Source organism: Haemaphysalis longicornis, unplaced genomic scaffold, assembly GCF_048455015.1.
Source record: "Haemaphysalis longicornis isolate Haplotype H1 unplaced genomic scaffold, Haemaphysalis longicornis Haplotype H1 scaffold_6, whole genome shotgun sequence".
NCBI classification, from domain to species: domain Eukaryota; kingdom Metazoa; phylum Arthropoda; class Arachnida; order Ixodida; family Ixodidae; genus Haemaphysalis; species Haemaphysalis longicornis.
This window is the reverse complement of record NW_027526407.1, coordinates 28,183,918-28,200,990: the sequence shown is the minus strand read 5'-3', so window position 1 is coordinate 28,200,990 and position 17,073 is coordinate 28,183,918. Positions and strand designations below refer to the sequence as shown.

The 17,073-nt window shown below is 45.4% G+C and overlaps 1 protein-coding gene across 4 annotated transcripts in view; it reads left to right on the top strand.

Annotated features, from left to right (window-relative positions):
* Positions 1–8,922, top strand: part of LOC144142378 (uncharacterized) — a 34,482-nt gene extending 25,560 nt beyond the window's left edge. For 3 of the 4 annotated variants that reach the window (XM_077673847.1, XM_077673846.1, XM_077673848.1), the window contains exon 5: positions 4,598–7,605. In XM_077673847.1, coding sequence (XP_077529973.1) covers positions 4,598–5,894 — 1,297 coding nt within the window. In that variant the 3' untranslated portion in view covers positions 5,895–7,605. Of the gene's footprint in view, positions 1–4,597; positions 7,606–8,806 lie in introns of those variants that run through there. The other variant, XM_077673849.1, reaches the window with a different exon arrangement.
* The last annotated feature ends 8,151 nt before the right edge of the window (positions 8,923–17,073 follow it).

The following is a 17,073-nucleotide window of genomic DNA, read 5'->3' as shown; positions in this document are numbered from 1 at the left end:
TTTGACACAAGGACATCATGGCACAGAGTCAATGAATAATCAGCCGCAAGTCAACGAATAATCCTAGAGTGTATAATCTGCTTTCAAAATTATGTATTATGTCGTGCTTAATACTAAGTAAAGCGGCTTCAGTAGATTTTCCTTTCTGAAAACCGAATAGCACATTGCTTATAATATTAAATTTACTAAAAAATTTCTCTAGTCGAGTGTTTATGGCACGTTCGAATACTTTAGACAAGACTGGTAGAATTGAGATTGGCCTGTAATTGTTAAAATCTTTTTCACAACCACCCTTATGAACAGGACAAATTCGTGCTATTTTTAACTGGTCTGGAAAAATTCCTGTCTCGAAAGTTCTATTAACGATAACTGCTAAAATATGGGATATGATATCCGATACATGCTTAATAGGTACGGATTTTAATTCGTCAAAACCCGAAGCAACATTGTTTTGAATATTCATAATAATTTCCCTGATTTCATTAGGTGTAACCGGGGTCAACGAGACAGCATTAGCTATTTGGCTAACTGAGGATATAGGACTCTCAGATTCGTCGCATCTATCATCAGGCGCAATAGCAGTAGCAAAGTGCATGTTCAGTGAACAAACAGCGTCATATCCCGTTTTAAGGCCTGTAGTTCTCATTATATTTAGACAGCTCCGTTCTGTGTGACCACCTCTAAGGTTATTAATTTCATTTCAAATTTTCTTTGGGACATTACGTATATTGCTGAACAGCCGTTCATAATACTCTATTTTTGCTCTTTTCAGTTCAGCCTTAACTGATTTCGGTATTTTTTAAAGGCAGCAAAGCTATCACGGTCTTTTGACTGCAGAAACGAATGAAACATATTGTTCTTTTTTTTAATCTTTTTTAGAAGCGTTTTGCTGATCCAAGGCTTGCGTATTTTTTGACATCTCGGCCTCGTTTGTTCTACTGGAAATGCTTGATCATAGCACAGCAAAAGTTTTTCTAAAAACAAGGTGTACGCCTTGTTCGGGTCTTTTTCTTTAAATACGCATTCCCAATCTGCGACATATACGAGACTACGAAAGTGTTCCAAAGATTGGTCATTTATCTTTCGAATGAATTTTTCCGCTTGACGTTGACGCCTATCAAACGAGACGGGTATAAGACAAAATGCGGGTAAATGGTCGCTTATCTCGGCCGATAGTACTCCAGCGAGGCAAAGCGGTGGTCGTTTGTTTGTGACACATATGTCAAGAAAGGACGCAGTACTTGACGTTATTCTGGTAGCTTCAGTAATAACGTTTTCACAAGCATAGGAATTCACTAGTTCCGTGAACTGTCCTGATGAAGGGTCATTCAAAAGCATATTTATATTAACATCACCCATTATCGCGAAGGTAAGGCCAGAACAACTCAGAAACTGAAGTACATTGTCTAAGAACTAAAAAAAAACCTGCTTGTTGCCAGCTGGTGGCCTATATATCGCAACAATCATAATCTTTTCCACGCGTACGGTGAGGCATTCAACATTGGCGGTAACAGTAGAAAATTCTGAAATCAGTTCATGACTGGCCGGTTTTTTTACATACGCAGCTACACCGCCACCACGGCCATGTGGGCATACAATACCATAATATACAGTTTTCAAAATGTGGAGGGTTCTCGTCAGAAGTGAGCCAGGTTTCAGTAAAAAGCATTACATCAAAAGAAAACGTGAGTGAACTAAATAAATTCAGCAAATAATCATGTTTCTGACGAATACTGCGCATGTTCATATGATTTATTGGAAACTTCTGTCTGGTATGCTGAACTAATGTATTAAGTGAGTGGACAGCATGGTAGCAGCTTGGAATAGACGCAGCCATGCTGTTGATTCAGCATTATTTCAATGCTTTTTTTCAGCATTATTTCAATGCCAAGCAATGCTTTTGCCCTATCCCGTTCTTGTCATCCGGTCAAGGTCACTTAGAGTTGTTATCCGAATACACGGGGACCCTTCGTCTTTTCGTGCGAATACCTTTCCCCCGGCAGTCTACACGAACTTCGAGTTTTTGGACCGCAGCACCGAGTAGTTGTTTGCCTTGCCTAGTTAGGTGTTCATTTACGTATACCTGACTGCTGGTATCAAAGCCGAGTTTTGTGGCAGTGATTTTCACCTTTTTTGCCTTGCCAAGGAATGCGTTCCTCTTTGTTCGTCGCACAAATCGGACAATGATGTTTGTTTGGTCATGCCTGGCAGTTGGTACCCGATGGCACACATCAGTATCTGCTTCGGTTACCGGTTCCTGAATGAGTTCCCCGATTTTTTCCAGTACAGCGATTGGCTCTCCATCCAGAGGTACGCCCTTAATTTCCAGGTTGTTAGAGCGCTGGTATTGCTCCAGCTCCTCCACCCGACGGGACAGCCTGGAATTATCGACCTTCAACTCTTGGTTTTCCTTCAGCAGTTTCTCAATCTCTTCTTTCATTCCCTTAACATCCTGCAACAGATCCTTGAGTGCCCTCAGCTCAGCTCTTAGTTCCCGCTTGAAATCTTCCAGTGCCTTAGCTGTTTCTTTTGCCATTGTACAGCTGTACAAATTATGCGCAAAAAGAACGTCAAGAAAAGCACAGCACAAACAGTAATGCGTTCGGCAGCAGTGCACAGTTGGCAGTAACAATACCTAGATCGAAGGGCACATATCTCACCTGCAAAAAGCAGATATCGTCCTTAGCTGCTCTGCACAGTGCACTGCTGCCGAACTGCAACAGCGGGCCAACCGGCGGTCCTTTTCAAGCTAGGCGGTTGACGCTCGCAGCCCTCTGGCGCCCAAATCCTGAGATCCGGGTGCTGCGCTTGCCAGCGGACGTAGAAGGCGAGGGGCGATATCTTGCCAGCTTCGTTCCGTAGTGCCGGCCGGGTTGATCGCCGCAATCGTGTCTTCGGCGGAGGGGGAGCTGCAAAAAGCAGATACCGTCCTTAGCTGCTCTGCACAGTGCACCGCTGCCGAACTTTGTTGCATCGAGCCAGTACATCAAGTGATGGAAACAGCGGTTTGGCGTTACAGTATGCCATGCCACGAACAATACCTAGAAGAGACCAGAAGATTTCTCGAAGGCCTTTCACTCCGCCAGGGACACCCTCTAAACACACCATGGGTGCACTTAATAATTTATTGCAAATAATGACCAAATGATGGTTAGAATGGATTATCCAACTATATGATCAACAATGTGGTCGGCGAGAACACTGTGTATTGCTAACACTGGTTGTGCCAAGAGGCACAATTAGTGTGAGCACAGTTGTGCCTCACGGTTGCATTCCCCATTGCACTGCATTATTTGTTTCTTTCTGGGAAGAAGGGTTAACAATTTTGCTCCACCATTTTGATTTCGAGGGCAGTTCTGAGCAAGGCCCCCACGCCAAAATTTTATAAACTATCCTCACTTAAGGGGGGCTCAGTATTTTACGGCATACACCCGGTCAGGCCAGGGCTGTAGAATGAGTAATATGGTTGAGATATCTCAAGGCAGAAAAACTGACATCACATTGCTTTCCTTTGCCGTCAGCTGACCTCACATTTTATTTTTTTTGCATTTTTTGTTTGCTCACTGTGCAAACGTATTGTACAAAAGTATATACTTGAATTTTTATAAACTTTCTACAGTGTACTGTTGCATTTGTGAAGGTATTTTGAACAACATCTAGCACAAGTTGGGTGCAGTGGCTTGTGATGACTGCAGTTGTCAGTGGTTTCTGGCCGTATGACTTCATTCTTTTGGGACAGTATATGGTTTACAAAAAGTTGCTGCGAGAGCGCGTTTAACCAGGATGTCTCAGGGATCATAAACATTAAATTTTACATTTGGCTTGGTTGGTGGCTTCAAATTTGTACTAAAAGCATGCAGAACAAACATACATATAAATATATGAAATGTGCGAAAGACAAGGATGAAGATAAGGGAGCGAGGATGACTGCTTGTCGTTGTTTTTGTCTTCATTTATTTCTTCATCTGTCATGAACCAACTAGCCACCGATGCATAAACATTTAGCTGAAGCCAGGCATATGGGGTGTGCTGCAACAGAAAGTGAGGTGCAGTGTGGGCAGCATCAAATCCGGCTTGCAGGTCATAAGATACGGCTTTGACAATGAAGCTGCCCTTAAGAATGCCTGTGGCCTGCTGCAAAGCTGCTTTAATGCAGAACGGACTAGCAGCTGGGCGACGTGTGTGTAGCCCACCTGAGGGGGAAGGAAACAAAGGGTGCAGAGTTGTGCAAACAAAGGATGCAAAAAATGTGAACGTTTGTATCTGTAAGGGATCCATCTTTCTTTGAGGCCGCTTTGCTCGGATACAGCATAATTTTTTTTTTCAGGTGGTTCTTTCCGAAAAATGTGATTGTAGTGTGTTGTTCTCCTTGTTCACTGCTTTTGTACACTGACGTGTATACATTATATGTACAAATTTGTATGTACGCATTTGTTCTTTTTTTATACCTTGCAGTTGGGTTGTATAACCACATCCCCCCTATGAAATGCCCTGATGGGCTTTTAGGGTTCTCAAATATGTAAATAAAACCACCCTTGCAAGTTGCAACTGTGCCTAGTGGGGTTGGCTCACCTATTGTTTTTCACTCGCTGTGCAGGACCCATAACAAGGCGACCCTGGCCTCGTGTCGTGCCTGTCGGCTGAACAACCATCAGTCATCCCGGGTCACCACCGATGACCCCGTGCAAGCTGACAAAGTCAGCTGCAAAATTTGCAAGAAGGATCTTCCTTTCCCGGCCTCCCCCATCGACCGCTTGAGAACACACGCTGGGGAGAGGCCCTATGCCTGTCGATTCTGCCACGAGTGCTTCTCCCTTGAGAGTTACCTGCACTGGCACGAAAGATTGCACGGGCGTGAGAACTCTCCTGTGTGCGCTGTCTGTCAGGAAGACATCATCCAGAAGGGAAGTCTGCACATTAACGAGAAATTGCATGCTGGGAAAAAGCCACACGAGTGCGATGCAATCCGTTCAAAAGCCGTACAAGTCCCATGTGAACGCAACCTGGTTCTTCACAAAAGAGTTCGCACTGGTAAGAAACATTACGTGTGTGGTGTTTGCCAAAAGGGCTTTTCCAGTTCCAGTGGCCTGTACTGCCACAGGAAATCGCACATGGCTGAAAGACCGCATGCTTGCCGTTTCTGCCCCCAGCGGTTCAGTCGCAAAGGCGGCCTCCGCATTCATGAAAGAGTGCACACTGGCGAGCAGCCTTACGCATGCAGTGTCTGTCAGAAAAGTTTCATTCGAAAAGGGGCCCTCATTATACACCAGAGGATACACACTGGCGTGCAGCCTTATGTATGCAGCACGTGCCTGAAGAGCTTTACGTTGAAATACAATCTGGTTCGTCACCAGAGGCTTCATAGTGGAGAAAAGCCCTACACCTGCCGTGTGTGTCAGAAAAGCTTTGCAATGAAAAAAAATCTCTATTATCACGAAAAAATGCACACAAGCGGAAGGTCCCACGTGTGCCACGTGTGTCAGAAAAGTTTCATTAACAATTCGCAACTGAAGAATCACAGGACAGTGCATGTGAATGAAAAGCCTTACGTATGTGGTGTCTGTCAGAGAAGTTTTAAGTGGAAGGGATCGCTGACTTTTCACGAGAAATTGCACAGGGGTGAACAGCCGCATGTGTGCAGGGTGTGCCGAGAAAGGTTTGCTGATCAAAGTAGCCTCGCGTCGCACCGAAAAGTGCACAGTGTTAAAAAAGCCCACGTTTGCCAGGTCTGCCACCATCGCTTCCCTTTGAAGAAAGTGCTGGTGAGGCACGAGAAAGCGCACACAGGGGAGAAGCCCCACCTGTGTGATGTTTGCCAGAAGAGCTACAAGCGTTACAGCTGGTTGCTTGTGCACAAAAGACGCAAGCACGCCGTTCTTGAGCCTGTTCAGTGATGCTTGTCGCTCACATGAAATAGCTGTCAATTTGATATAAGTTTGAAAATGTTTGTAATGGACGAGGAATTTGTATAGCAGTGTGCCTTGACAGTCTGAAGTGCCGTGGCCATGCTGGTTTTTTGAGGTTCAATTGGGGTTCCACTGCTCAATCAAAGTGGGAAAGTGCTGGGGATGTTGCGGCAGGAGCAGGTGGTAAGGTAGAATTATTGGAGGCATCTGGTTGGAAGTGTGACCGGGTCCTTGCCTCTGCAACAGCCAGTGAATGGTAGAGAGGAAGGTCGTGGTGGCTGGAAGGGACATCCACGTACCTCGAAAGGAGGTACAGCTGAGTTGCCCAGGCTGGGTCAAGCTGTTGTGGGGAGGGAAGGCAGTGATCCGCACTAGTTAAATGTAGGGGGGCAACGTCGGGGTGCGCAAAAGCATGAGGGCTGGGGGGGCAAGGTGCATTCGAGGAGGTAGTGGCAGCAGGCGTGTTGCAAGTCAGTGTTGATGGGAAGGTGTGCTTAGTACCTGGTGTTGGAACAAAGATGACCATTTCTTGTGCATTTGTGAGTGTGGAGTTGCCTTGGGCATTGATGACTGCAATGGCAGTGTTGGTGGGATGAGTGGGCAACACCCATACGCTTTGCATCTGGTTGGTCGAAGCATCATTGTCGGAGGCATATGACTCTTGCTTCATAAAGGCCATTGCTGTGTTCAGGATGCATGTGGCAAGGGACACCCTGATGGAGGGGCAAATGTCGGTGATGCGGAAGGTGGCGACCCAGGTCATTAGGGACGAAACTGCCAGTTATGCTTGAAGTGAGGCGAGTGAGCTGTTTGACACATTGTGACTCAGAAAGGGTGTTATGACACTTCATTGCAGCAGTCTGGTTCCGCAAGTGGAAACTGAAAGCTCGGGGACGATTTTGAATGCTTTGAAGGTGGGGGCAACCAATTTAAAAGTTGTTTTCAACCCGACTTGGACACATGGAGCACTCTGATGGATTCTGCTGGTTAGGAATGCTTAGTTGAGGTGGCAGGTGGTAATACTGTGTTATGGGTTTATCTAAGTGTATGATGAGATGTGCGAGCTGAATTACAGTAATATAAAATTAGCTTTGAGATGTACAAGTTCATTTACTCTAAGATAAGATAAAGTTTTGATGCAAAGGCAGGGCCTGAGCCAATGACTTAAAGAGTAGGCCAACTATTGGGATGGCCTTCACTTCAGAGAAGACCTGAAGAGGTAAAGGTGTGGGAGGTTGAGAAGGGCCGACTGAACAGAAGCAGGGAGATGGCTGAGCCTTGAGGAGCACCTTTAACAGATGTGAGTTGAGGGTTGATGTGGGCCAAGTCAGGTAGTTGCGGAGCGGTTATTGAGAAAGGCATGCATGCAGTGGCCGTCGCCATACCACAGTGAGCTGTTTAGAGCTGTTGGAGGTTAGCTGCTTGCATGACATTTTTGAAAACTCCCTGCACTTTGAATGATAGTATGGAGCTTGGATAAGCTTTGCTGAGGTTACCAACGGTAGGTTCTTGTACATTTATAGTAGGGAGGGGGCTGGAGAAGCCAAGCTCTGTGTCGGGCGAAGAAGTCTGGTCTTCTGGTCCAACTATTTTTTTCTGCTGGTGGAAATGACATACGAATAATAAAATTAAGTCAGTATCGTGATCTTCAGTGAAGCTTACCAGGTAGTTACAAATGTTGCTTTTATTGGGGAAGCACTACTCACTTTCCAGCCTGCATTTTGCATATTTATAAAGCCTCTTTCCAGCTTTTAAAAAGAAAAGAAGTGCTGGGGGGGTCAGAGTTGAATCTGGGTACCTCTTGAATGCAAAGTATGATCCCGTCCATTTTGAGCCATGTAGGCAGAATCGTGATTTTGGCAAGGTTTCAAAACAAGGCTGACCAAATACTAAGGGCAGTGCAGAAAGCACATTCTTTTTCTCTTCATTCTCGCTGTAGATGATATTTCACAATCAGTGAAGCATAAGCTGAGGTAATTGTGCAACTTTAAGGTAGCACAGCTTGGTGGCATAGGATTGGTAACCAACAAGTAACTGAGTACCTAAGCTCTTCCTTGTGACCTGTGATTGACTGAGCATCATTTCCCATTCAGTTGAGAAAGCAAATGTGTGGGTAAGTATGTTGACCCTTGCAAATCTTAGTGGGCCATTGTGACCCCCCAGCAGTAGCGTAGTAGGCAGCGTGCTGACGGAGTTTATGCGGGTCTTTGAAAACTCTGAATTTGAAAATCTCGTTTTGAAAGCCTTAAAAGTTGAATTTCTTGAACACTCCTTTTCAGAAGCAGGGTGCTATGGAGTTTATGTGAGTTCTTGAACATCTTGGAAACTCCTCAAAGTTGAATTTCTTGAACATTCCTTTCCAGTAAGCATAAAAGCATCATGAGGCTATGTAAGGCCTCAGTGAATGTATTACTAGGTTGAGGTCCTTTAGTAAATAAAGTATAGTAGTTTGTTACACACTGAAAGTGCGTATTCATGTAACACTAAGAGAATTGGGCATGCTCATGCAGCCCTACCTATCATTGGACGCTGAAAATGACCACTCATAAATCGTGTAGAAAATACCCGTGTATCTACAGCTCTCCACATAAAAGAAAACTCTGCTTGGTTTTCTTTGTTCATTGTACATGTTTGCATGCTGCTCATGTGTGTAGTATATATTTATGCTGGACATACATACAAGGCATGGCAAAAGGAGTTCCAAACATTGCATGACGGGGCCAACGCATTGCGTTTATGCATTGAACACCAGTGTACATACCGTTTGCCAATCTACTTGATATATCTCCATCTTAACAGCAATTGTATTAAAGGCAAAACATGTATCCAATTTGTTTCTTGGCATGTGAACAAATAAATGGGTTGTTTAAAGACCGTGCAGTGTTTCCTTTCTTTTCTAGGTTAGTCTTTACAAGCTGGGTAAGAAAAAAATGAACCACGTACTTGAGGCGGCACGAACGACAACCCTGCTTCCCGTGTTTGAGACAACACCCGTCGGAGTCGAGCTGATCCTGGCAGGTAAATCTGCTTCTTGAGCTTGCTTGTTTTCTGGCAGGAAACCCTCATATTGGCAGAATTGGCATTACGTTTCCCGGAAGATTTAATTGCCCATAGTGAAGTTGTGGAGTCGGTGTTAGCTTGTCAGGTGTGGTTGGGCACCACCACTTGCCCGGTTTCAGGGTACCGTGAATCAATCCAGGACCCTGGTGGTCAATGGCTGCGACAGCCGTTGTCGGCACCATCAGTGTGTTCCCCATCGAGCACGCAGCGTTGTAATAGCTGGTGCAATGCAATGTTGGACATTACGCTCGGGCCCAAGTGCGGCGTATTGCATCCGGATGCAACATGTTGCTCCTTCAGAAGTTCAAACATCCATACCTCGAAAATGTTCTGCAGAATGAGGCTGTGATGGGGAAGGCTTGTGTACAGCCTTTGCAGATAATAGTCAAGATTTTTGTTCATTTATAATTGTTCTTAAGCTGTCTGATGCTGTTTAATTTGTTTAAATGTGTCATAAACGTGTGTTGTCCGTCTGTCATATTGTTGGCCAATGATACTGGCAGCTTCACCGCTGCTCTTTCATGCATGGAAATTAACGCAACTTTTCAGAACATATGAGAGCAGCAAACTGCAGAAAAGGATTACAGATAGGAGTTGCAGTTGTCTATTAGAAGTAGCCCATAAATCTGCCAAAGAGAGACAAAACCAATATGCGATTCCCGGCTGCGGCGGCCGCTTTTCTGATGGAGGCGAAAAGCAAAAACGCCCGTGTGTACGAGATTTCGGCGCACGATAAAGATCCCCAGGTGGTCAAAATTAATCCGGAGCCTTCCACTACGGCGCGCCTCATCGCCTGCGTTGCGTCGGCGCGTTAAACCCCACAATCAATCAATCAAAACCAAAGCGGGCCGATGAACTGTACGAGCGAGAAACATCTGTTCATTTAATGATTGCACAATAAAGCACTCTGGAAACGAGCAAGTTACCTAACTTGACAATGGAAACACAGGCTAACAAATTTTATCTCAGAATGTACTTCAGATGAAAGCAAAATCGCGCACAAAAACCCGGCATTAGCTGACGCCGCACCGAGGATCGGTCACTTGTGCCACCACGTGGTGGGCGAGTCAAATGGGTCGGCGATCTGGCAGCAATGGGAACCGGCGCGACGCTGCAGGCATTGAAGAAGTAAAGGAGGCGATACTGCTGTGTACTCTGACACCCGTGGTGCCTCCTGACGAGGCAAAAGAAAACTACTGTGCCAGGAAATTCTGGTAGTGCTGGGGAAAAAAACTTCATCCCAGACGCTACATACACCACAGCTGGCAAGTTCATCTAGTGCAATTTCTCCATATGTGCAAACATGTCGAACTGCCTGTGGCGCTTGATGGGCCTGCGCCGAGTCAAAAAGGATCAGGACGCTCGAGCACTTACTGTGCTCTTGCCGCCAGCACGACACCGCTAGGGAGGAACTCCGGGCCGCACTCCAGCGACTCGGTGCACCAAGCCACAAGCTGGAAGACTTCCTGTTCCCCACGGGACCGGACGCCTTACGACGGGAGGTCTTCCAGCACCTCCTCAACTTCCTGTTTGTGACAGGACTGGTGCAGTGTCTGTAGCCGCTGAGCCTCGGACGAGACAAACGCGACATAGACTGTGCCACACTCTCTTCCTATCCTTTGAAACCCCCACTTTCCTTCCCTGGACTGTGTTGTATGAGGGTGAACTCTCCGACTGAGTTCAACAATATCCCCAGTTCTTTTCTCTTTCCTGCTTTCTTTCATTATATTTGAAATGACACTTGTCGCTTCTTCGCTACCGGTCGGCGTGATGGGGTCTGGGAGTCCAGTGTAGGCGGGCACACTGGCCGCTGGAGTGGTAAAAACTTCATTAGCCGGCACTTCATCTGTCGCTGATGTTGTGCCGGCAGCTGGCAATTTACCGTATTTACTCGCGTATTGAACCCTCCCGCCACTTGTCTTCTTGAGAATTTACTTTTTTGTCACTTTGAATAAAAAATGCAGCGGAAATATGTTTTTATCTCAGCATGGTTGCTGATCCCTTAGACCATCACAGTAACTTGATAGCACGCTACAGTACGCGCAGAAATGCCAAAAACGCATTCTAACAAAAAGAAATCTCAACAGTAGCAAGAGACGTGGGCGCGAATGCCGTGGCTCACAATTAAAAAATTGCGTGCTTGCGGAACGCCCCCTGCTGAAGGCAAAACGAACCTTCTTGTGCCATGAAGACGCTGCGCCATGCGAACAAAGCACAAACCGTACTCCGCACTCTGCTCTTGAGGTTACGCTCATGGTTTTGTTGTTCAGCTGTGTTCCGACCTTTTTTTGAGTTTTGAGCTCTTAGTGCGCGCCGTACGATGGGCGAGTACATAAGCTACACAGCCGGATTTAAACTGAAGGCGGTGGAGCACCCGTTCATGCACATGGAAACCGCGCTGCTGGGCAGCACTTCGTGTACGCTACGGGTGAGAACGAGGTTTTTGGGCGGGGAACAGGGATCGCCGTGTGTTTCGTGGGTCCAAAGAAGGGAAGTTTCCCGGTGTCGGAAAAGAAGTTTTGAAGTGCCTTGATGGCACGCAAGATGGTGCGCTGTGGGACGACAACAAATTTAAGGCGGCAAGTGACTTTGTAAGGAGGACAGCTCCGTGGCAAGTAGGGACCCACTAGCATGTTGCGAATAAAATAGAAATTTGATTACATAATTGCCTACGTGTTTTTACAAAAATGGCATGGCTCTGACAGTGCTTCTGTTAGCAACTTTATTGTATGAAATTTCAACCTTTAAAACTGTTGCAATTTTTTTCCCGCATAATGAACCCTGCCACCAAATTCATGCCAAATTTTCTGGAAAAAAAGTGGGTTCATTACGCGAGTAAATACGGTATTTGTCCCGGATATTTTGCCGGCAGCCGGCATTTTACCTTTTGTGGATGTTGTGCCGGCAAGCGGCATTTTACCATTTCCGGACAGTTTGCCGGTCCTTCAACGAGGACCGATGATAGGCCGGCAGAGTGAATTTTTGTTTGATGACACCATTCAAAATAATCAGAGTTAATATAAAATGATTGCACTATGGCTGCGATGGTGAAGATTAAAAGGGTTCTTGTGGATCGGTGACGGTATATGCCATCTTGCCTGTGTAATTCACTTTTTATTGTGACGGCCTCTGATCGGCCCTCACCTGCGTTTAGTGGCTTTTTACTAATATCCATAGAAAACCAATTACTGCTTCCCACAGCGGTGAAACCCGCCCTGGAAGGTAGACTTTTCCATTTAATTTGGATTGATAACTTTGGATTCTATAGCTATATCTTCTATTGCTTTCACGCTTTCTCCACAGCCTATATACACATGCTTCATCCTGTGGAGTGTTTTCCACATAGTTTTTTGTCCTCGAGCAACCTTGTGAGGCCTCAAAAAGCCACACTTCCTTTGGTGTTATTGTAGAAAATTCCTTTTTGATCTCCCCATGGTGTTGGTTTGACTTTCATGCCCAATGCTATTTTTCGTGGGACATACTCCCGTATTATAGTAATTCGCATCTGCTTGCATGCTACAACTTCATTTCTAAACTCGCGTGAGTAGCCACAGCGGCATACCTTGTTACTGTGACCCTGTGCATAGGCCAATCACTGATAAAAACGGTCGTTTGACCATTACAGACTCTTGGCGTACTTCATGTAACATTTTAGCAAGTCTGGATTTTTCCCTGTATAATGCAGGTGCACAAAAGCCGAGCAGATGATTTTCGTGCACATATCCAACAGCTGGCAGCCAAACTGCAGACAGATGAAACAACTGAGTCATAATTCTACCAGGCATATGGCGCAAATCATACCAAAGATCAAAATCACTGTGCAGCAGGCAACTGCATGTTCGTAAGACATGACACACCTTGGACGCATAAGAAGCACAAGCAGGACTTTATTAAACATGAGACGCCACGTTCTTTGTTGCAGCTAGGTATATTTTGCAAATGGATGATGTTGAGCTTACAGAAGTAGGCATGAGCTACTGACATGAAGGGCACTTCCGCAGCTTCTTTTTTGGTAGCTTTCAAAGGGACACGCATGGGAGATGAAACCAGGCAAGACACCCGTCACACAAGATGGAGTCGAATTCCTCCAAATCACTGTGACATGCCTCGCCCTGCCACTGGTGGCCAGCCCGTTTCATGCTTACTGTGATACACATGGCAAGCCATCCGTCGTCTGTGAAGTAGCTTTGTGCAATATTTACATCTACACTCTCGTCCAGAATCGCTCAGTCAAGTAGTGCTGGGTTTACATGATCTTCAAGCAGCCGCCCATTCAGTGCACTAGCTGTAGCTGCCGATCCCACCAACCAAGTCAGGACGGCATTCTTCTTCTCTGAAATTGGGGAGATCTGAAAGGTCTACAGTCAGCATTTCGCTTCCCTTTTTGAGGCATGCCTATCACCGTTAGGCTGTACCCTTTTGGGCGCCCACATTTCCACATAGGTTGGGGCAGCTTGATGTCCTTTACATCAGCAATGGAGAGCATAGCCGGCGGTGGGTCTGAACGGTCCCCATATGTAGCTTCAGTTGCTTTCACGTGAGACCCTCTGTTAGTAACAGTGCAGTTTGCATTGTCTGGTGCAATAGACACAGCTATTTGTGCTTGTGACATGCTTTCCGGCATTTGTGCAGAAGCACAGGCAACAGCAGTGTTGCTTGGCAGAGCACTAGACGGAATCACAGCAGCTTCTTTCAACCCAACTGGTGTCGAATCTCACAGTATGCCACTATCGCTATTACCCATGGCAGTGCCAGTTTTCTCTTGGGGGGCAAGTGGGTGCTCTTCTGTAGCTAGGTGCACCTCTTCATCATTCATCCAGTGCTACAGAGGAGCTTCAGGCACTGCCATTCTGTTGTGACACTTTGCTGTCCGCATTTCCGAGAGGACCCCAGAAATTCTCCCTGAGAGTGCCGAGGCCTTGCGGAATTTTTGGTGGCCTGACAGGGCTGGCTGCTGTTCTCTTTGGCCAACAACCGGACTGCTTCTGGTTGTCTGCTTTCTTGCAGAAGTAGCTCTTCTCAGCTTTCCGTGTAGTGCTCCAGCAACCACCGCGGTGCACAAAGGCTACCATCAAACTTGCTTAATCCAAGCTGATGCCGAGCAGCAAGTACGTGGCAGCATGGCCACTCTGACAGCAGAGGTACAGGCACCTGTCGCAAGTGCGCCATTGCTTGTGTCTACCGTCATATCAGCAGAGAGATCAATCTGATGCTTCACGTGCTGAAAAGCATAAGGGGTCAACAAATTGTAGTATCGACTGTAGCCTTCATTGGTTGTTTTTAGTACCCTTTTTTTTCTGTAGAAGGGTAGCACCCTTATGGCTGCGTTCTTTCCTGGCCGTGTGCACAAAGCAGAAGAAATCAGTGGCAAAGTTTTTGAAGGAGCTCATGACAGTGACCTCATGACAGTGTCTTTCAGTTTATGCTCTCAGCCCGGTTACTTGTAGAATTAAAAAAGTTACTGCAAGACCACTTCAATCTCATGACACATTCATGGCGAATATTGTGCCAGTTCGAATCAAAGTAGTCCAGAACTTGCTTCAGTGCAGACAACTTGAAAACTTTATCATCGTCATCATCACCAGCCTATCTACGCCCACTGCAGGGCAAAGGCCTCTCTCATTATTCTCCAATTACCCCGGTCCTGTGCCAACTGTGACCAATTTATCCCTGCAAACTTCTTGATCTCATCTGCCCATCTAACTTTCTGCTGCCCCCTGCAACGCTTACCTTCTCTAGGGATCCACTCTGTTACCCTTAATGATCAACGGTTATCTTGCCTTCGCATTACATGCCCTGCTGACATCCACATTTCTTCTTAATTTCTACTAATATGTCCTTCACACGCGTTTGTTCCCTGACCCACTCCACTCTCTTCTTGTCCCTTAATGTTACACCTATCATTTTCCGCCTTATTGCCCACTGAGTTGTTCTCAATTTAAGTTGAACCCTTTTAGTGAGCCTCCAAGTTTCTGCCCCGTAGGTGAGTACCGGTAAGATGCAACTGTCACACACTTTCTTCGTCAGGGGGCAATGGTTGGCTGCCATTCTTTATCTGAGAATGCCTGCCGTATGCACTCCACCCCATTCTGATCCTTCTAATTATCTCTGCCTCATGGTTGGGATCCAGGGTCACAACTTGGCCTAAATAGATATATTCGCTTTCCACTTCCACTACCTCACCCCCTATCCCAAACTGCTGTGCTGTCCCAAGGTTATTGATCATTACTTTGGTTTTCTGCATATTAATTTTCAGGCCCATGGTTCTACTCTGTTCCTTCAGTGCGGAAAGCATGCTTTGCAATTCGTCGCCTGAGTTACTTAGCAAGGCAACGTCATCAGAAAATCTGAGGTTACTGAGGTATTCTCCATTAACCCTTACTCCCACCTTTTCCCAATCCAACGTTCTGAATACTTCTTGTAAACATGCTGTGAATAACATTGGAGAGATTGTGTCTTCTTGTCTGATGCCCTTATGGAGGATGATGGTAACTGTGGACCCATTGTAGATATCCTCTAGTATTTTTACATAATGCTCATCTACCCCCTGGTTCCGAAATGCCTGAATGACTGCTAGGGTTTCGACCGAGTCATGCTTTCTCATAATCTATGAAGGCTATATATATGGGTTCAGTACAGCGCACTTCTCTATCACCTGATTGATCGTGAAGATGGTCCATTGTTGAATAACCTTTACAAAACCCTGCTTGTTCTTTAGGTTGACTGAAATCCAAGGTTGCAGAAATTCTCTTAGCGATTACCTTGGTAAGTACCTTGCAGATGATTGACAGTAAGCTGATCGGCCTGTAGTTTTTCAAGTCCTTCATGTCACCTCTATTATGGATTAGGATGATGTTGCATTCTTCCAAGATTCCGGTACACTTGCGGTCATTAGGGATTGCGTATACAGGTTTGCCAGTTTTTCAAGTACAATGTCTCCGCCATCCTTCAAGAGGTCTGCTGTTATCGGATCCTCACCAGGTGCTTTGCCCCCTTTCAATAAGTGTAAGACAGCTGACATACCCCAGCAAACCACAAAACATCTTGTGGATGTCCATTCAATGTAACTTCCCTGATATCCAATGTGCAGAGGATATCCGTGAACGCCCACGTTATGTCCACAGGATATTCAGGCGATGTCCCTATTGCCTCGGAATAGACATCCACAAATACTTTCGTCTGGATATCCACAGGATGTCCTTAAAATTCATGGAAACTTTCTGTGGACATTTCACAGATATCCGGACGACATCATGTAATGTCCATTTGATGCCATGTTGAGGCATTCTCAGGACCTTATACTATTATTATATAACTATTTATATATTATTATTAGTGACATGAAACCATCCCCAATTTTTATTGAAAAGAAAAATGGTATTTATTTCAAAATCATTTCAATATCCACCAGATGAACCTTGCTGGAAGTCCAAGGCCTAGAAAACATTTAAAAAAAGCACCAGTTAAACGCTTGTTAAATGGCTATTATTGAAACAGCTGCTTACACCATCTGCCTATTGAAAGAGTGACAGGTTAAAAGAAAATTACAATCAACCGGGCAGGTCAAATACTTTACATACAAATTCACCATCAACAGGCGTGCATATATGAATCGTTTCTTAAATGTGCAGCTAAAATGAGACACGAGAAAAACACAGCAAAGATTTCAGCAAATATTGTGATTCAACTTGAAGCCGTGAAAACTTAAGCAGAGAATAAATTTTAAATGTAATAAACCCACAAAAGAAGAAACAGGCCGGAAAAGCAAAGGCAAATTTAGTCTAAAAAAATGCAAAAGAAGGCACGTGCTTGGATTCATGTTAACGTGTTCTGTAAATTTGCTTCTGAGAAGTTGGGCCACCAGTTGAAATCTTGCGTTTGATCCAGAAAGCTTGTTTCTTCAGCAGAAAGAGCGGCAGCAAACTTCGCAGCAGCGGCAGCAGAATATACATTTGAATAAAGGGAAAAGGAACGAAATGCTAGATACCCTTCTTGGAATGGCAGAATCTGGAGAAAACGCTAGTTGTCCTGCAAGAAAATGTCGTATTTCTTGGTTAGCTTCAGCTTACTGCTGACATTATGATAGTTTCTTACCTGCTACTTGAGA